This window comes from Acomys minous (genome assembly GCF_964271855.1).
Source record: "Acomys minous genome assembly, chromosome: 7".
NCBI classification, from domain to species: Eukaryota; Metazoa; Chordata; class Mammalia; order Rodentia; family Muridae; genus Acomys; species Acomys minous.
Genome location: NC_140488.1, coordinates 94,398,609 through 94,420,639, shown reverse-complemented (window position 1 = coordinate 94,420,639; position 22,031 = coordinate 94,398,609). Strand labels below are relative to the sequence as shown.

The following is a 22,031-nucleotide window of genomic DNA, read 5'->3' as shown; positions in this document are numbered from 1 at the left end:
TTGTACTTTGCAGTATCAATTTATTTTATTGTATTCTTGCATATGTTAATCATTTAGTAAAGAAGTTATGAATTAAAAATTACTCTTATTTGTGGAACATAGATAGTCTCTGTCTCACACACATGTGCAACATGAGAATAAAAAGAAGACTTTTGTGAAGATGACAGGAACTAGTAGGAGAGGAAGCAGGGCAGAGAAGGGTAGTGAGTAGTGAATATTGGCCAAAGTGCATGATGTATTCGAATGAAAATGGCATTATAAAACCTTTCCCTTTGCTCAATGAGTGCATGCTAACAGAATTTATTTTTAAAAAGTGGGGGAGATAGCTCAGTGGGTAATGTGCTTGGCTCTACAAGCATGAGGACCCGAGTTTAAGTCCCAGAACCACAACTTTAAGTGTAATCTCTGTTTTATAAACAAGCAGACTTTTGATGCTTCTTTCCTGCCTCTATATGGCTGAAACAATCAACCTTTCAACTTACTGCGTGAGTAACTAATCTACAGACTAGCAGGGTGGCTAGCATAGTGTACCCCCGCAGGAAATAGTCAGGAAATATCTACAGGGTAGATCTGTACTGTGATTTATTTCTCAGTGATTGAAAATAGGGTTGTTTTTCTAGGAGAGTGTGAGTTATCCTTTAGTTGTGTTTCTTGCTGTGGGAAAAAGAGTTTGTAAGTTATACTTGTGGAGACCATGTTGATTTATCATTCCCACCATGGACAGTTTTAAAAGGTCAAGAGGGTACTAAGAAGACTTATGGCCAAACTGTAACTGGAGACTTTAATAGACCCAAGTGGAGCACATGATCTCCCTAGTTACACCTCTTCTTTGAATTTAGTACTGGCTTAGCTAAGGTATGCTGGTATAAAAGCAGTCTCCCTTTTCCTTAAGTACCTCATCTTCAGGTACATATTAAAACTCATATTTTTCTTTATCTTATAAAGAAATAAAGGAGGAAGCTGGGTGTCGTGTGCACGCCTATAATCCCAGCACTGAGGGAGGTGGAGGCAGGTAGGATCTCTGTGAGTTCAAGGCCAGCCTGGTCTACAAAGTGAATCAAGGACAGCCAAGGCTACATAGAGAAACCTTGTCTCCAAAAAACAAACAACAACAAAAACAAACAAAGCAAAACAAAACAACCAAAAAAGAAAAAAAAAGAAGAAAGAAAGAAAGAAAGGAGGATATGGCAGTCTTGCTAAATTAATGTAGAACTTGTGCTTAAGAAAATGTTCTCTTCCTTTTCACCAGTCTTGTCCACTGAAGTAGATTCCATTAATGCCTGTACAAAAGGGACATTTGACTAATAAAAATTGTCAGAAAAATGCTTATTAAAATGTCTTAGAATAACTTAAACAGAAATGTTTGAAAAGGCCTAATTCACAGCCTTTATTCAAGTTGTAAAATGGGAATGGCTTCAGGTATAAATAATTTGTCCTGACAAATTTGCTTCATTTTGGTGTAGGCCTACCTGCTTGTTGGCCTGAGAACATGGGATATTATTTTTGGAGCACTGGGATGGTACCCTTTGTCAGTTTAGCACCTCTCATGAGTCTACGTTCTGACTTGCAAGAAAGGGTCCAGACTTTTGAGTCTCTTTTCATAGAAATGCTTGCACTGTTTTACAGGCAGTCTTCCAAACAGAAGAAGGCCATTCAGACTGCCATTCGCAAAAATAAAGAAGCCAACGCAGTGCTGGCCCGCTTAAACAGTGAGCTTCAGCAACAGCTGAAGGTAAGGGGTGCTCCTCACATTTGGATCCCTTCACTTTACCCTGGCTTTTTGTTCTGATTTGTTTTGACCATCAGCTCCCCATTCTTTTCCCTAAGTCCTGTCTTTGTTCTCATAATTCTTTTTTAATAGTTATTTTTTATTTAATTAATTTATTCCAATTACAACTGAATTGTTATCCCATCACTTGTATCCTCCCATTCCTCCCTCCCTACCGCTTTCACCCTATTCCCCTCCCCTAGGTCTAAGACTGAGGGGGACCTCTTCCCCCACTATATGGTCATAGGATATCAAGTTTCATCTTGGTAGACTGCTTATTCTTTCTTTGAGTGCCACCGGGCCTCCCCACCAAGGGAAGGTGGTCAAATATGGGGCACCAGAGTTCATGTCATAGGCAATTCCTGCTCGCCACACCCCACTCTCCACTCAACTGTGGAGAATGTTCTGTCCATTGGCTAAATCAGAGTCAAAATTCTTTTAATTGGTGGAGAATGAATGCATTTAAGTTCCAAGGGTTGGTATTGAATGCTTAGACTAAGGGTAGTAACTTTAATATAGAGGCTGTATACCGGTTATGAGTAAAAAGGAAACAAAACCAACTCTGCATTCTTTGTTGTTCAAAGTTTCCGAGTGAGTGCATAATTGTTTAGATCATCTATGAATGATGCTTACACTTCTGTGGAAGTAGACAGACTGGGTTAACCTCTCTTTTGGTACCTTGGAAATGGTTCCATTTGGCTTTCTCAAGGACATCATCCCTGTTTTTCTCACTCATTTCTCCTTGGCATCAGTTTCTTAGGCTGTTCTAACCATATACTGCAAGTTTAGTGATGTCATGCCGTAGTGCTTTATTCTGTCCTGGCTCTGTGGTTTGAAATTAAGGCATCATCAGAGCCCTGCTGTCTTTGAATGCTTTAGAAATGATACCTTGTTTACTGTTTCCCAACTCCAGGCAGTTTCTGGCAATCCTTGCCATTCCTTGGCCTATACATAAAGTTGCAATCTCTATCTCTGTTGTGATGTGACATCCTTCCTGTGTCTTGTCTGTTATCTGTTCTTACTGTGCCTTTCTGATTAAGGACACCAGTCCTTGAGTTAGGGTCCAGCCTAATCTATCACGGTGTCATCCTCACATGATTCTGTTTGCATATAAAATTGTGTTTATAGGCACTGAGAATTAGGACTTGGACATGTTTTGGTGGGACATGATTTTACTGGGTTATTCTCAACCCATGTATAAACATACTCCAGCATTACTAGTTCCCCTTGGGTAATTACTGCTCCATTTCCCTGGCCTCCTTCTTGTGAGTTTTCTTAGCAGTTATTCTCACTCACTGTCTTTACTTCCTTAATGTTTTCTTTCTCCCCCACCTTAGTTCGGTCCTGCTGTTTTCCTGCATTCCTCTTATGGTCAAACCTAATGAGCTTTGGTTTGTTTGTTTGTTGGGATTTTAGAAGGATCTGCATAAATGACCATCCTCTTCTCTAAAATTAGTTTTCTTTTTTTTAAAAGACAGGGCCTTGCTATGTAGCCCAGGCTGGACTAGAACTCAAAATCCTCCCACCTCAACCTCCTAAGCACTGAGGTATAGTTATGTACCACCAGGCCCATCTGGAAACAGTGCTTGTGACCGAGAGGCTGCGCTTCTCCTCCTTTGCCTCCTCCTCCATGGGTACTGCTTTCAGCACTCCCTACTCTCGCCCATCCTCACTTCTCATTTATGTGCCTCCCACCTCTGCCAAGATATTTTATTCCAGAACTTGTAAATAATTAGAAAATTTGGAATAATTGCGCAGTGATTATTTATACAGCTACTGTTTCACTTCTGCCACTAACATTTTATTTTTTTGAGATAAGCTCTCTCTACATAGTCCCTTCTGTCCTGGAACTCACTATGTATGCAGAATAAGCTAGCCTCATAGAGTTCAATGTTTTTTGCAGTTTTTTCTTATAATGTGAAATTTAACACATATAAGTCTTATCTGCATACTTGCTGATCTTGTGGCAAATGCATATATTTGTAGAACCCAAATTGAGTTTAGGGACTGTTGGCATTGCCATAAGAGGCGTCCCTGTGTTCTTTCTCATTCTACTTCTACCCCCGCCACAGGGCAACCACTATTCTGATGTCTTTATATCATAGTTTTGCCTGTTCTGTAACTATATATGATAGTATCCGACAACAAATACTTTTGTAGAAAGTTTTTGAGATTTGTCTGTTTTGTTATATGCATAAGGAATTTACTCTTTTTATTGCTACCTAATATCACACTGAGTGAATATGCTGCAATTTTATTATTAGATCTACTTATGAAAACTTGAACCGTTTACAGTTTTAGAATATTGTGAGTAAAACTGCATCATTGAACATGTTTTTTTAAAAAAATATCATGCTTTTACTTACTCTTTGAGAATTCCATGCAGTGTATTTTGATTATATTCACCCCTTTTGCTCCCCTCATGTCTTTTAAAAATAAATCACTGAGTCTAACTTGTGCTGCCCCTAAGTGCATGGGTGTAGGGCCATCTACTGCAACTAACTGCTGGTCAACTTAGGGGGGACCACAGCCCTAAAGAAAACTGACTCTCTCTGAGGTAGCAGCCATCAACTGCCAGTAGTTCCTCTGCCTATGGGTGGGGCCTCTGGGCCCTCTCCATTTGCATTTGAATGTTCACTGGCTTGATCTTCTGCAGGTAGCCATGACTTCTGTGAGTTCATGAGTTCTGCATTTTCAGAAAACACTGTTTTGTCCTAGTCCTCTTTACAACCTGTGGCACTTATATTCTTTTTACCTACTCTCCAAAAATGTCCCATGAATCCTGCAGAGAGGGATGACATTAATGTCTCATTTATGCCAGAGCAGTCCACAGAAACCTTGGACATTTTTTTTAATAATAACACATTTTTATTGAAAATTAAAAAATAATTCCTATTACATCTCATTTTCTATCCCATCCCATGCATCCTCCCATTCCTCCCTCCCTCCCACTTTCACCCCAATCCCCCTTCCCTATGATGGTGGCTGTGGGGGACCTCCTCCCCCTGAATATGGTGCTAGGGTATCAAGTCTTTTCTTGGTAGACCGCTATCCTTCCTCCGAGTGCCATTGGGCCTCCCCAACAAAGGGACATGGCCAAATATGGGGCACCAGAGATCCTGTGAAAGTCAGTCCCCAGTCTCCACTTAGCTGTGGAGAATGTTCTGTCCCTTGGCTAGATCTGGGTAGGGGTTTGATGATGACTGCCCGTTTTGTCCATGGATGGTGCCTTAGATCAAGCAGAATCCCTGGGCTCAGATCTAGCCATCATAATGTTCTTCTTGTAGGTTTCTAGGACCCTCTGGGTCCCCCTACTTGCCTATCCTCTATATTTTCCTCATCTAGAGTCTCAATAGGATGTCCTCACCTCTATCCCCGTTTCCTGGTAGGTGCAGACTTTCATGGGACCTGTCCCTTGGGCTAGTGCTTGGACATGTTTTTATGTGGAAATATATCCTCATTTATCCTAGAAATAGGATTAGTTGATAATTGGTGTTAGCCAGCTGTGGTAGCACACAGCTTTAATCCCAATACTTGGGAGGCAGAGGCAGGTGGATCTCTGTGAGTTCGAGGCCAGCCTGGTCTTTAAACCCAGGACAGCCAGGGTTACACAGAGAGACCCTGTTTCAAACAAAACAAAACAACCAAATCAAACCAAACCAAACCAATCCACGACCAAGGCAACTTATGAAAAACAGCAGCTAGATATGGGCTTACTGGCAATTTGAGAGAATGAGTCCATGACCATCACAGTAGGAAGCATGGCAGCATGCAGATAGGCATAGCGCTTGAGCAGTAGCTGAGAGCTTATGTCTTATCTGCAAGTTACAGGCAGAGAAAGGGATTGGCTCTGAGTGAATTTTTGAAGGCTCAGAGTCTACCACCAGTGATAGAACTCCTCTAACAAGGCCATACCTCCTAATCCTTCCCAAACAGTCCCACAAAATGTTTGTCAATATTCCCTTCTAGTGTTTGTATACCTTATTAACTTAAGAACTATATACTTTTATGAGTAGATACTTCAAATTTTGATAGAATCCAAATTTGCCATTTAAAGAAATATGATTATTACTTTCTATGTAAGGGAACTTTGTATATCTATAGATTATGAAATAATTAATATTTTCTTCTAACAGCTTTATTGTTTTTCTTTTATATTTTTAAATTAAATTTGTACATGATGTGACATTAGGGTCAGGTTTCATTTCTCTCCATGTAGTATTTTCTTAATCCAGCATCATTTGATGAAAATACTTTTTTTTCTCTTCATCACTTTGGTGCCATTATCATAAATCTAATGACCTGAAATTGTGGGTTCAGTTCTGACTTCTTATCTGTTCCATCAGTCTTTCTGTGGATCCTTGTGCTACACAGTCTTGATTGCTGCTGCTGTATACTGTCTTGAAATGTGGTAATATAACATTTTCAACATGTTTGTTTTTTAATGATTCCATTGGGGTTTGTAAGTCTTTTATCTCATGCAAATTTGAGGATTGGTAGGAAAGTGCCACAAATTAAAAACTGTTAGGATTATGCATTGAATCTATCAACAAGTTTAAGGAGAATTGACATGTAAACAATGTTGATCTTGCTAACCTGAAAGCAGAGGAGTCTCTACAACTATTTCAGCCATCTAAAATTCCCAAGGGATTCTGAAATTTGAGTATATAATCTTTTGAAAAGTTGTTGAACATTTTTGTGATACTATTGCAAATTAGACTGAAAAAAAACCAATTTGATTGTTCAGTTGAATTTGTGAAGGTCATAGGATATAGAACAATACACAAAATAACCAGTCATGTTCCTGTGTATAAATCATAAATAATTGGTAATGGAATCTTTAAAAAGTATCACTTCACAGTAGCTGGCCTCCTCCCCCGAAATGAAATACTTTGGTACAAAACTATGAGAATACACATAAGATTTGTATACTTGGAAACAAAGAAATACTGCCGAGAGAAATCCAGGGAACCCTACAGGTACAGATACATCTTCTCTGTATATTCGGAAGAGTCAATAGAATAGAGATGTCATTTTCTCCCCAGTGATCTTTTAGATTCATGACAATACCAATTAAGATCCCAGCAGGATTTTAAAAATGAATACAAACAAGCTGATCCAAAATTTTGTGTGTGAGGGCTGGAGAACTTGGAATTGCAAAAACCCAGTGTGAAAAGAAAGAACAAATGAAGAAATCACTGTCAAGCTGCAATAATCAAGGCAGTATAGTGCCGAGAGTGGTGTGCAGATCAGAATCCTGAAATAGATCCTACACATAAAGCCACTTGGTAAAAGACAATGATGCAAAATCAACTCACCAAAAAGCTAGTCTCCCAACAACACATTTAGCAATTGGTTATCCATATGTAATAGAGAAACTTGATCTAAGTCTCACCCCATCTGCAAAGATTAACTTACAAAGGCTCATCCATGTTAATGGAAAACATAAAGCGATAAAACTTTTAGGAGAAAATAAAGAGAAAAACCCACATGACTTGAGGTTAGACATGACCTTAGTATAAAGAAATGACCACAAGCATCATCTACAAGAAAATAATTTATTGGCCTTCATTAAAATTAAACACCTTTGCTCTGCCAAAGACACCAGAGAGTTAAGAGACAATTTACAGATAGGGAGCAAATATTTTCAAACTACATATTAGACAGAAAGCTTGTATTATGATCAAAACATCAGTTTAAAACTCAAAAATAAGTCTGAGGGAAAACCTACTACTATCAGCCTGCTAAAGGAACATAGCAATAAAATGGCTCCTAATGACACACTACTATATCCCTCATCAGAGAAGCTTCTTTCACCAAGTGGGAATTAACACAGACCCACAGCTAGACAATGTGCAGAAAGTGAGAGACTTTGGAGCACTCAGTCCTAAATAGAATATCTTCGTCAAAATCCTACCTTCCTCAGTGATCCACATGGAAGAGGAGGCGGGAAGATTATGAGAACTAGAGGTGCTGGATGACTCCAAGGGGAGAGCATTTTCCAGACTCAACAAGACTGATGCACATATGACATCACAGAGACTGTGGCAGCATACATAGGCCTGCACATGCACAAGCCAGGCAAAATCCCAGTATGGAGAAGGGGACGTGGACACAAGGTCCCACCCCTAGTTAAGAATCTATTTGCAATTGACCTTTCTGGGAAAGGGAAAGTCATTTTCTCCAATGGACTCTCACTGGGTATAATGAGCACACTCCAGGGAAGCCCCATGCCCAGGAGTAGTTGTCCAACACAAAGCAAATTTTCTGTGCATGCTTTTGTTTTGTTTTGCTGTTTTTGTATTATTTTCAGCTTGCTTGTCTGTTTTAATTTTCACTTTTTGTTCTTTCTCCTGCTTGAGAGAGTGAGAACATGAAGTTGGATGGGTAGTGGAGATCTGGAATGAGTTGGACTGGAAAGAATATGATCAACATATGTAGTGTGAAAAAATTTAAATAATATTTTTAAAAAGATTAAGAACTCCATATTTGACCACCTCCCCTTGGTGGGGAAGCCTGGTGGCTCTCAGAGAAAGAATAAGCAGACTATCAAGATGAGACTTGATAGCCTATGACCATATAGTGGGGGAGGAGGTCCCCCTCAGTCTTAGACCTAGGGGAAGGGAATAGGGTGAAAGCAGGAGGGAGGGAGGAATGGGAGGATACAGGTGATGGGATAACAATTGAGATATAATATGAATAAATTTTAAAAAAGAACCTAAACATCTTGATTTAAAAATTGGCACAGGACTGAAACAGATATTTCACCAAAGAGAATGTAGGGATGACATATATGCACGTGCAATGATATTCTCCATCATTAGCCACTTGGGAAATAACAACTGAAGCTAGAATTATATACTACTATACATACATTAGAACTGCTGAAGCAAAACATGATATCATTAAGGGAAGGCAATTGGGACCTAATGCATTGGTGGTGGGACTGCAAAATGCTACCCAGACCCTGGAAAGTCATTCAGTAATCTTTTGAAGTGATATCTATTTTTGTATCAGTTTTACTTCATTTTATTTGGCTTTATGTTCTCTCTCCGGCTTTTGGGTAGGTCAGGTTTATTGTTCTTTTTGCTTTTTTTCAGCTTTGTTTTATAGAGATGGGGTCTCCTTCTTACTCAGGCTCCTATCAGATTCACTAATATATCCCAGCCTTGAACTCCTTTTGGTCGTCCTTTTTTTTTTTAAATCTCCTGAAGTGCTGGGACTCCAGGCACATGCACTATGGCCTGTTTATGTGCTGCTAGACATGGAACCTAGAATGACTGACCTTTTAGGCAAGTACGCTGCGAACTGAACTCCATTCCTTTTGCATATCACTTTCACAAAACTCATTTGCTCCCCCAAGCCTATTCTTTCTTGGGTTTTGCTGTTACCATCATAGCTAGAGCAGCATCTGACCTACAGCCCATAGATATAGAAGATAGGTTGCTAAAAGTATAAATGAATGAACATTTGGTTCTGTACATTAGTTTTTCTTTTTCTTTCTTTCTTCCTTCCTTCCTTTTTTTTTTTTTTAACCATTGGGCATTTAAAAAAATTAATTTCTTCAGATTATATCTCAATGGTTATCCCATCCCTTGTAACTTCCCATTCCTCTCTCCCTACCTCCCACTTTCACCCTATTCCCCTCCCCTAGCTCTAAGACTGAAGGGGACCTCCTCCCCCACTATATGGTCATAGGGTATCAAGTCTCATCTTGGTAGCCTGCTTATCCTTCCTCTGAGTGCCACCAGGCCTCCCCACCAAGGGGAAGTGGTCAAATATGGGGCACCAGAGTTCATGTCAGAGTCAGTTCCTGCTCTCCACACAACTGTGGAGAATGCCCTGTCCATTGGCTAGATCAGAGTAGGGGTTTGATGTTTACTCCATGTATTGTCCTTGGTTGGTGCAGTAGTTTTTCAAATATATATTGGCTCTCTGGAGCATCTCAGAGTTGATCCTTCACATAAGAATTCTTGCCTACCTTGGCCAATCACATTTAAGAGTGCCTTTATGCGTCCTTTTTGTCTGTGCAAAATCTGTTTTAAGACTGAAAATTTGCATTTCCAAATAGCAGTTTGCTGTTCTTCTCTTCTGTCTTTTACCCAGTAATTACATTAAGCTGTAGTATGTGCAAGAGCCTAGACAAGAGATTTTGGTGGAGGATGACCAGTGTATCATTTTATCCTTCATGCCTGGCTCAGTATTGTCAGAAAAGAAGCCAGAGATTGCAACTAGAAATTTAGCTGAGGTGATTCAGTTTTGTACTTGGAGTCTACTTTTCCTTTTAGTTTTCGCCTATTGGCTTTTTAATATTTACTGTCATTCTCTGCCACCTTCTGGGCCCATCCATGCAGAGTGAGGCGAAGGCCAGGGTCGCAAAGAACAGTTGATCGGTTGTACTATGAAGTGCATGCTCATTGTTGTACCATGCTCACAGTGCTGGCACTTGGCTGCCTGTTCTTGTGTCTGAGATGACTGTTTCAAGGTTACCACTCTGTGTTGACACATATCAGTGCTAGCAGTACAGTGGCTTAGTGATTGTGAATCCCCCATCATTCAATCACTAGCATTGAAATTGGTGCCTTTCATCCACATGTGTATTTCCTGTGAATGTGTAAAGAAAAGAAATGAACCCAAGAAATGATGCCTTTTCTTTTTCTTTCCCCTGTTTTGTATAATTTAGGAGGTTCATCAAGAACGGATTGCATTGGAAAACCAATTGGAACAACTTCGTCCAGTCACAGTGTTGTGACATTTTCAAGGCTCGAGTGACAGTGGGTGACTTTGTCTGCCAAGATCTTTCTTTTGAGTGTTTGAGCCCAACTACTTGTCATAGATGTCTCAATGTCAAAAGCTGTGAGCAGCACAACATAATCTATATGACTTTCTCTTTTGCAGTTCACATGAATTTTACAGTGGTGGTAAAAATGTCTTCAACTAATTATTGCACTTAAAATCTTAATTATCAGCTACCTGGGAGCTGAAGCAGGAGGGTCAGAAGCTCAAAACCATCTTGAGAAGCTTACTGAGACACTGTCTCAAATAAAAAGTAAAAAGAGAGCTAGGGATATAGTGCAGTGATTGAATGCTTGCCTGATGGGCAGAAATACTCCAGTTTAATCCAAATATCATTTAAAAATTATACTTATTAGTGGGATTTATCTCGCATTTAACCACTTTTCGATATTGCTCCTTATTAAAGTTAGTCTTCTAGCAGATAATTCAAAGCATTATTTATTTTAAAAATTTATACTTTTTACAGAAGCTATTAATGAAGTACTACCAGGATGCTCATTTTATTCTTGTATGTGTGTTACACACAGTAGGTTGGCTTCCTGAATAGTGTGGATTCAAGCTGGATAGTCTTGGCATGATGATAATAAAAACAAAAGCTGAAATACAATTAAAGTATCAGATTTACACTGGCACAGTGCCCTCTACCACTATATGCTAAAAACTGCTTCTCTAGTACCATTTTGATATTGTATAAGCTATAAATAATACATGATTATTGTTTTCTATTAAATATGAGAATCTTATTGGGTCTTTACACCTCCATGAAATAGAGAAATTGGCAATGGACTGTTTAATGTGTCCAGTCTAGGCCATCAACCTAGATAACTTAGTCCTTTTCATGTAAACTTTTGGGCAAGCACAATCTACTTTAACAATCTACTTTAAATACTTGCCAGATCCCTACTTTTATCCTGCATGGGATAGCATCTCTGTAAATGCATGAACTTGGAAGCCACCCATCAAATATGAGTAGCTGGATTGCTACCTATTTGTTGTTGTACCCAGTTATCCAGGCTAAGAAGGGAAGGGAAATAGCTACCAACTCTGCAACAATTCCTGGTTGTTGTTGTTGCCATTGTCTTTATTTTAGCCTGGATTTCAAATGTGTGGGGCCTGAAGACAATGAAAGAATGTAATCTTCTCACCAGCTATATGACTACTTTTTCTTTGTAAAGCGTGCTTTTGGGAGGTATTGGCTTTATATACAGTTCAGGGGAGCTCAGGTAATTCTAGTGGAAGCAAGCTCAAATGGCAGAAGCCAGTATCCTGTAGAAATTTAGTAGTGTAGCCCAATTGAAAGTAGGAAATGACTGACCTATAGGGTCATAGGGTCCCTGGTTCGCTGATCCTCAACAGGGCATTCCAATGTTAGCATTACTTCCAGAGACTTCCAGCACAGCATGCTGTCTCTTGTGCATTTCTTATTCTTTGGGTAGTGGGATGTGGTATGTACAGGGTACTTTTTGATATGGTTTTGGATAGATTTACAATATGTAAGATTAAGCTGTTGATTTCAATAGAGCTGAGAGCATTTAGTAAAATAGGCATTTATTTAATACTTCTCTGTTCCTTTGGCAAGCTTTAGCAGTAGCTTAACATCAGAAGAGAAGGGTTCAAACAGATGATGTTTTCCCAAAGAAAAACAAATTGTTGAATCTCTTCCATGCATATTTAAGGATTTGAATCTGATTTGATTTGGAAATTCATGAAACTTGAACTATTTCTGCATTTCTTTTTCTCTTTTGGCTGCCTTTAGTTGTTGCTCTTGTCGGGAGGGGCTCAGGAATGAGTTTAACCCCTCCTGAGATTATGAGTAGGTCAGTTCAAATTCCTAGATGACTTTGTTTTTCCATTTGCTGGGATGTGAGGGCTGTGATATATTTTCAACAGTGTTATGAGTGCAGATTTTCACAGCATGTTTAGCATTTGGTACACTGAATACAGGAAAGACTAGCATATGTACTTTAGCTCACAATCTTCAGGTGCATATACACTCACTTGGGATAGCGCTTCATATCCACCAACTAGACACAACCCAAGGAATGTTAGTCTATACTGAGCATTTTAAAACCCTGACATGACTCCCTCATGAAGTAAATGACATGAGGAACTGAGTGAAGAGATTGGAATTTTATTTAGTTGGCTTTGTTTTCTGTAAAGGCTAAAGTTTGCATTGGGCAATCAAGGCCTTCTGAATTTCATAGCTTCACCTGTATCAAACCCAAGACATCATTCATTCTAGACAAATGGTGGGCCACACCTCCATCTCATCACCAATATTTTAATTTAGGCATTGTATTAAAACACATACCAATAATACACACACACACACACACACACAAAGAGAGAGAGAGAGAGAGAGAGAGAGAGAGAGAGAGAGAGAGAGAGAGAGAGGAAGAGAGAATTCTTTTGCTGTACTTAATTTTTATCAGTTTACTAGTTGCTTAGAAATAGATTTTTAAAAATAAATATTTGTGTTTCTGTCTAAATATATACTACTAAATACATATTATTATATGACTAGTATTCATCCTTTACTTCTGTGTTTTCTTAGGGTTACAGTGCCTGATAATATTTTTGAGAGCCTTTAATATGTTACAGGAAGGTAAACACATTGAAATCACCCACTACTCTGGAATTAATCACCATCTACCACAAAAAGAAGCTTTTTTGATGAGGGATGAGAGATGAGACTTGCTTGTTGTACAGAATTCTACAGAGTGAATGTTAACCCTATCTCCATTCATGGGGGTTTAATTGCCTTGTTGTTCAATGATCTTCCTGCATGGGGATCATCCAGTACTAGAGATGAAAGCACAGTAGGAACTGATCGTGGGCTTATTGGGGCCTTTAGCATCTCTTATAAGTGTCATATAGCATTTGACTGCCTTTCTATCCATAGACCTAAAGCAAAGCCCAAATGATAAATAGAAAGAATGGATATGTAACGTGACAATCAAGATAGATGTTTGCTCTAGTTGGAAAGATCAAAGCACTTTATAAATATCATACAAGTGCTTGGGATTTATTGGGAAATGAATCAGCTTAGCTGGAGGCTGTGGCTATGTGAAAGTTAGAGCTAGGCTGGAGCAATGTTCCTCTCCTGTTGCTGGCATGGGAAAATCACATGCCTAAGAGCTGTGGACTCTTGACCCAGGAATCCATAGAAATAGATAGCTAGTGGCAGAGTTGGGATGCTAGCCTGATTTTATAGATTCCAAGTTAGTCCCCTGTCAATCCTAAAAATAGATAAGAAAGCCTTTTCTATTTATCATGTTAATTGGTCTTTATGAAAACATTTCCTAAGGAATTTTAGGTCTAGATATTTCTCTAAGAATTAAGTGAAAAATACAATTTGAAGGGAAATAATATTATTAAACTATTCTTCTAATGCCTCACCTTTGAAGATGCAGTATGTTACTTTACATCTTGGCAGAATTTTCAAACGCTATTGCTTTGAACAGATTCCAGTCCCATATTCCTATGGGCATTTGCTTTCTCAGATAGACTACTGTGATAAAACAGAACTCAATATGTAGTAGCTTGTAGTTTTCTCCAGTATATCGTTGGTTGCTTGTGTCACAAATGTTCCATTTTAGCACATTTTAGAGATAAGTAATCAAAAACATGAACTTTTGTTTTGACTTCCTACCAATGTCTACACTATTGTAAAATATTTTCCTTTAGCTGTGATTTGGTTGTATAGTATTGCTAAATATTTGTCTCTGTCCTGATTAGTCTCATACCTGTGGCCATAAAAGATACATAATTAGAAGATCATTTAGACAACATCTGAAATTGATGTAATTCTTGCAATCAAGACAGACATTTGCAAATGTCTTTTTAAAGCAGTAGTTAGAAAGATCTCAATTATAGTATTAACACCTTAAAGCTAAAACATTTGTTCAACACAAACTACAGTCACACTCTGACTAGATAGCATCAAGAGAATACGGTCTTACAAACATAAAGCCATCTCATCACAAGCAGATTGCCCATGTGATTGAGAAGGAGGCTCATTGGGTTGTGGTTTGAACATTGAGAATGTGATAAAAATGAAGTAGTGGCTAAAGAATCCCCCCACCCCACACTAAGTACAACACTAGTGGTTTTCTTTTCTCTTTCCAGCTGATTAATTCTGTTTCAAGTGTTCCATTAAAACTCAGACTTCAACAGATCAGTTGAATTTCGACTCTAGTTATAGGTGTTATAGATTTTTTGTGTCATGACTCAGTGTAGCTCAAGTTCCTAGTAAGAAGCAGAGATTTGGATGTGTGCAATCTTCAGCCTGCACGTTTTGTTTCTCTTTTGGCACAGCTGATGAAGACAGCTCACCAACACAGACAGGTTCGCCACTGATGGCAATTTGAATAAATATTTCTGTGGGCCATTTTGCTTTGCTTGTTTGTGAAGAGGAATAGAATACATCTAAATATATGAACATCACAAGAATAATAGACAGACTTTAAAGGCAATGCATGCAGATTCTGAGAGCTGCTGCCTAGCCCGAAACAGGCTTTCAGAGAAAGTCTAGTAAATATGTCTTGAAGCAGCCATTATGCAATTATGAGCTGGGAAGCCCAGGGATAGTTAGTTTTAGGCTTGTAGGCTTCCTTCCTTTCTAATTTCTCTAAACATACATGGTTAGTAAATGATACATTGAAAGCACTGCAGGTTGTAGTTGACAGTACCCACTCTGTCTGCAGAAGCCTTGCTTTGCTAGCAACTATTGAAGAATGCTTAGTTTGTATGTCTGATTTTTCCTATCTTGCTCCTAGCTAGTGTCATCGCTGTGGGACATTAGCATCAGTAGGTTTATGACTCTAAAGACTAGAGGACAGCAGGCTTAAGAGGGCTTAACTTATGATTTGAGGACTACATTAAGAAACCCCTCAGGTACCAGGTTCATAACAGTCTGGGATGATAGGACTAGATCCTAAGGTTCTTTCAGGGAGCTCTGCCATAAGACTGAACACAGTACCAATCATGCGTCACTTTGATCAACTAAGTTGTAGTTTTTGTTTCAAGTCAACTGTGTGACAACTTCCACTGCTCCTAACTTGGGAAGCAGGGATGCCCTCTTCTTTAGAACTAGAGCTACTATTCTTTTCATCTCCAGCACAAGTAAGGCATTTAAGTGAGCCAGAGACAAAAAGAGCCATTTTAGTCTTCCTAGTTATTGGCTAAGAGAGATAATGAACTGACTGTCTATTTTAACCTTGAAGGTAAAAATGTATATTATATTTTTTCACTACAGGTACATGTAACAGTAAAAAGTGTAACAGCAAAGTATATATTTGATGCTTTCTGTCTTTTCTTGATATTGTGCTAACAAGTTGTGCTAATATTTAACTCAGCCAGAGTCTCATTCATTTGCTAAGCACTGGGAACATTCTGTGTATTTACCTTAAACATAAATAAATCTCCAAGAGTGTCCTAGATTTGGATTGTGATTTGTAGACTCATGCTAACTTTACTGCCTCTTTTTCACACTTGTTGAAAAATCTGTGAAGAACATAGTAAGTTAAGGATTTCCAACTTGGAAAATGTACATGATGTGAAACTGGGGTGCTATGTTAAAAATAAATGTATGATAACTAATGGTTTTGATGGCGTCTTGGTGTCAATATTTTCTGGTCTCTATTTGGTTTCATGTGCACTTAAATCAGGCAATGTGAAAGGAGTTGGAGGGTCTTTCCATTGAAATCAAAGTTTGTGGTTTGGTTAATTTATCTCCTGATTTGGCAGGTTCTTTAGTATCTATAAACAGTAAGCACATAGTCATGGAACATCAGAACAGACTCACTTGAAAAATCTATTGACTTGAAACTGGACTTAGCATGGAGCCAGATTACTTGCTTTATTCTTTCAGCATTCTTTTAGTTTGTAAATATTCATAAACTGGGTATATTCCTGTAATCCTACCATTTTAGAGGCTGAGGCAAGAGGGTCATAAATTATTGACCAGCCCGAGCTATCTAATGAGTGAAAGGCCAGCTTAGGCTATATAGTGAAGCCATGTCTCACAACTAAAACAACAACAAATAAAACAATGACAACAAAAAGTGTTCCCATCATGATGTTCTTAGCTAAAAAAGGGTTTGTCTTACTTCCTTTGCTTTTTTAATGTCATAAAATACCTTGACAGAAGCAACTTAAGAGAGAAAGGGTTTATTCCAGCTCACAATCCATCATAACAGAGAAATCAGGGTGGCAGGAGTTTGGAGTTATTGGTCACTCTGCTATTCAATTCCCTTTCTTCATTTATACAGTTCAGAATCCCATCAAGAACAATGCCATCCACAGCCAGGGCTCTTCCCACTGCAATTAGTATAATCAAGATAACCCCTACAGGCATGCCCAAGGTCTGTTTCCCAGGCAATTCTAGGTTCTGTCAAGCTAACAACACTAACCATCACAGGAGTGGTAAAGGACAGTGAAGAACATGGTTCCTCAAATCCTGACCAAGGACTCTTGCACCTCAGTTGCAACTTCTTACCTTTGAAATGTGTATAATTTTAGGAGACACAAGTCTCCTATTGTCTCAAGACTTTTTCTTATTTTCTGCTGTGTTATAGTGTTCATCTATTATGCTTTGGACGTGTAGTAAAGCCGTTGGTTATTATTTTGGAAGATTTTGAGGACTTTAGGAAGTCCTTGAGGCCCGTCTTGGTTTCAGTGTTTTCTGCATGCTATAATGTGAGCTGTTTTATTGTACCCTCCCTTCCACAAAGCACTAAATTGTCTGTAACCATTGCTAGGTCTCAAACACCAGACAAATGGTTGAGGTGTCCATTAACATATCAAAGCAGACCTGACCACCAAGCTCTCCCAGCATCCCTTAGTCTCTACCTGTTACAGAACCTTCCAGGCTAGCATACCCCATCCCCCACCCAGGTATTGGCTCAGCTTCCATCCCTGAAGCTCCTCTGGCCCCTATATAGATGGGCCATTTTGGCTATGCCAGACTCTTAGCCAGTCTTTTGACCCAGGCTGCCAATGTAAGGTAACTTAAAGTATATAATTGTAGGTTCATTGGAAGCAGCTCTTGGCTGCTAAGTAAGGGGGAAAGAGAGAGAGAGAAAACAGGAGCAACAAAGTATCCAGACTATATGGTGTAGGAGAAGGAAGGAAAAGTCCTTGTTCTAGAAAGTCCAACATAGAGTGCAGGGCCAGCCATATACTGCAGCAGATATGGACTGAGGAGTGCTGGGAGAACCTGGAGCTGTTTGTCTGGGTTCTGAAGCACACCATTTCAGCCTTTTGTTGATAATAAATGGGTAAGGGGCAAAGAAATCAATTGCCTTTAGTTACTTCCTGCTGACATTGAGGTAGCGATTATGGGGTGAAAAGGCTGAAATGTTGGCCAGTTCTGGGAAGAGCAGGCTGTTGTATTTGCTGTCCCGGGTCTGAGAACATCTGGCTGGGAAGGGCAATGAAGGTCTAGTTGACATGATCTGTGAGGCTGGAGTGGAGCACCTGTGGGTAGCTGTTTTGGTGCTGTCCTAGATGTAGGAAATCTGGCAGGATACTGGAGCATATATATGGGCAGAAGACAAAGTTAGTAGGCTAGGGAGAAAATTCCCTTTTGGTGTACATTTGAAACTTTTGGGAGAGCAGAAGAGAGAAAAGGCTTAAAAATAAGGAGTCTTCTTCCATTTTACCTGATTGCTGGCAGTAATTAAAAAGGTCTCATTTTGGATCTATCCAAGTTTGGTTGCAGTGGCATGTAAGCTTAGCAACCCTTAATGTGGCATAGGGATTTGAAATTGTCCAGAAGGCATCTTAGAGGAGCCTGGAGGGTCATCAAAAGGACTATTTCCATGGGGAGGTAGAGGCAGTGACCCACTGGGGCATCCCTGAAAGCCAGGTTTAACTATAAAATAAATTGGTACAATCTGTCCCAGTGATTTGTCTGTGCTGGTCAGCGACCAAAATAGCACAGCCTGAACAGGATTGAGCTGGCCTAAGGACACAGTCCACCTAGCGCTAGGGTTTTAGCAGTCAGGGGTGGGGGCTGTGTTGGCAACAGCCTTGCCCAATGGGAAAGGTCCTAACTGAAGGACAGGAAGAAGGACCAGCCTCAGTCATGCCTACCTCTGTTCCCCAGTGAACCAGAGAGGTGTCAACAGTCTCTAGGACAAAGGGAAACATTTGCACTGACTAAGAAGGGGGAACTCATTTAATCAGCCAGAGTTTTATGAGAAAGCACAAGATTGATTGTACAAGTGGTTGTACAAGTTTGCATTCCCACCAGCAATGGAGGAGTGTTCTCCTTTCTCCACATCCTCACCAGCATGTGCTGTCATTTGAGTTATTGATCTTAACTACTCTGACTGGTAGAAGATGGAATCTCAGAGTTGTTTTGATTTGCATTTCCCTGATGACTAAGGATATTGGACATTTCTTTAAGTGTTTCTTAGCCATTTCATTTTCCTCTGTTGAGAATTCTGTTTAGTTCTGTGTCCCATTTTTAATTGGGTTATTATGTTTGGTGGTGTTTAATTTCTTAAGTTCTCTATATATTTTGGATATTAGCCCTTTGTCAGATGTAGAAGATCTTTTCCCAGTCTGTAGCTGTCGCTTTGCTCTCTTGACAGTGTCTCCTGCCTTACAGAAGCTTCTCAGCCTCATGAGGTCCAATTTATTAATTGTTGACCTTAAGGCCTGGGCTGTTGGTGTTCTGTTCAGGAAGTTGTCTCCTGTGCCAATGTGTTCCAGACTCTTCCCCACTTTTTCTTCTAACAAATTTAGTGTGTCTGGTTTTATGTTGAGGTCTTCGATCCACTTGGACTTTAGTTTTGTGCAGGATGATAAATAAGGGTCTACTTGCATTTTTCTACATGTAACCACCCAGTTAGGCCAGCACCATTTGATACTATCTTTTTTCCCCCTCAAGACTCAGCTGTACGACTCCTGGGCATATACCTGGAAGATGCTCCACCATTACAACTGTGTTCATAGCAGCTTTATTCATAATAGCCTGAATCTGGAAACAACCTAGATGTCCTTCAACTGAGGAATGGATAAAGAAACTAGTACATTTACACAATGGAATACTACTTAGCTATTAAAAACAAGGAAAAAATCGAAATTTGCAGGCAAATGGATGTAACTAGAGAAGATCATCCTGAGTGAGGTCACCCAGACCCAGAAAGACACACATGGTATATATACTCATGTATAAGTGGATATTAGCCCAACATAGATGTCCTCTGATAGAGTCCACCCAGTGGAGATCTAGACAGATGCTGGGACTCCCTGCTGGACTCCAGGTGGAGCACTGAGAGTGGTATGGAAGAATGGGGAGATGAAAGGACCCAGAGGATTCAGGAGCCCCACAAGGAGACCATCAAGGCAGGCAGCTCTGGACCCTGGAGGGCCTGCACAAACTGTTGCACCAACCAAGGACAATGCATGCAGTCAACCTAGACACCCTGTTCAGATATAGCCAATGGACAACTCATGCTCCATGTCTGTGACATGAACTCTGGTGCCCCTGATTTGATCACTTCCCCTTGCTGGTGGCACACAGAGGAAGGAGAAGCAGGTTATCTGGATGAGACCTGATAAGCTGTGGTCATATGTTGGGGGAAGAGGTCTCCTTCTGTCAGAGGTCTAGGGGAGGGGAATAGGACAGAAGCGGGAGGGAGGGTGGGAATGAGAAGATACAAGCAAGGGGATAATAATTGAAATGTAATCTGAATAAATTGTAATAAATTATTTTTAAAAAAAGAGAAAAAAATCAGCAGGTGTTGGGTGCAGAAAAGTGGCAATTGGGTAGTTAGGGAGAGGAGTTCCAAAACCAGTGAAAGGGGGAGGAATTTCACTCTCTTAAATAGGTGATAGGTGGGAAACTTATACTGTTAATTGGCAGTATTTTTCTGGGTTCCATTTGACCTGAGAGGTGGATTTCTTGTAGCTTACAACAATCCTTTTTTTTAAAAAAAATTTTTTATTAATTTATTCTTGTTACATCTCAATGCTTGTCCCATCCCTTGTATCCTCCCATTCTTCCCTCCCTCCCATTTTCCCCTTATTCCCCTCCCATATGACTGTGACTGAGTGGGACCTCCTCCCCCTGTATATGCTCATAGGGTATCAAGTCTCTTCTTGGTAACCTGCTGTCCTTCCTCTGAGTGCCACCAGGTCTCTCCCTCCAGGGGACACGGTCAAATATGAGGCACTAGAGTACATGTGAAAGTCATACCCCACTCTCCACTCAACTGTGGAGAATGTCCTGTCCATTGGCTAGATCTGCGCAGGGGTTTAAGGTTTATTGCCTGTATTGTCCTTGGCTGGTGCCTTAGTTTGAGTGGGACCCCTGGGCCCAAATCTGCCTATCATAATGTTCTACTTCTAGGTTTCTAGGACCCTCTGGACAACAATCCTTTTAAGTTTGTAAAAAGAGATAAGTTTTAGACATGTTAGCATCATCATTGTTTGTAATCTGTAGTGAAATGCACATTGTAGAAAAAGGCAGTAGACATATATACTTTTGTGTTACAGTATAGCAGAGGCTTGGGAAAAAACTTTGGGGTAAAAGCATGAATATTCTTTGAGGTGAGCTTAGGAAAGGCAGAAACCTTATGGATCTTTCTGACATCTTTGGAATGGTAACGTGAGGAGGACAGTGACCTGTAGAGCAGAAGGGCAAAAACTCATTTGATCTTAATTTTCCACATCAGTATATATCTTGAAAGAGGGGCTTCTTCCTTCTGTCCAGAAGGCTGAATATGTATAATTCAGGCACAATGAGAAACAGTTTTGAGCTAGGAATGGTGATAGTAGATCATATAGTGAAATGTTTGCCATAGTTAGATTAATAAGTCAGAGCTCCATTGATCAGTGCCAACACTCTGACCAGTTAATACAACAATAGCATAGCAACAGGAAGAAATAAAACACCCTTTTAGACTCTCTGACCTTCATAACGTGCATTTACCAATCTTAAAACACCTTCTAAGACCTTTAATATTTATAACTTGCATGTATCAATCTTAAAACATTTTCCTAGACCCTCCAAAATTCACAAAACATCTTCTTGGAAGCTTTAAGACACAGGTGAAATTGTGGGGAGCAGTCACTGTCCTTTAGCTGAAAGAATGGTGAAAAGTTGTATCTGAGACCTGCCTTCTAAGTCTGGTAACAAGGTAGACTATTCTTAGACCTGGCAGTAGCAGCTCTAGGAGTGAGAGTTAAGGCCTGGTCTCCTGCATATGAAAACTGGGAAGGTATCTGAAGCTTCCCATGGCAGAAGTTAGCAATGTGACTGTGTAACCCACCTATGAGGTTAAAGCAGACCTGTAGCATTACCTTGGATTTGGCGGGGTTGCTGAATCTAGGAGCCATCCATACTCCACTAGGTCAAAGAGCTTGAAGGCTAGAAGTATCTATACCATCTGTGCTGGTTGAACCTCCAGTGGCTGGGCACAGAGGACAAACCTGCATGGGAACATGTTGACTT

The 22,031-nt window shown here is 39.8% G+C and overlaps 1 protein-coding gene across 13 annotated transcripts in view; it reads left to right on the top strand.

Moving 5' to 3' along the window:
* Positions 1-16,170, top strand: part of REPS2 (RALBP1 associated Eps domain containing 2) — a 213,779-nt gene extending 197,609 nt beyond the window's left edge. For all 13 annotated transcript variants that reach the window (XM_084790161.1, XM_084790163.1, XM_084790171.1 and 10 more), the window contains 2 exons: positions 1,627-1,732; positions 10,452-16,170. In XM_084790161.1, the coding sequence (XP_084646287.1) occupies positions 1,627-1,732; positions 10,452-10,520 (175 nt within the window). In that variant the 3' untranslated portion in view covers positions 10,521-16,170. The remainder of the gene's footprint in view (positions 1-1,626; positions 1,733-10,451) is intronic.
* Positions 16,171-22,031: the final 5,861 nt, after the last annotated feature.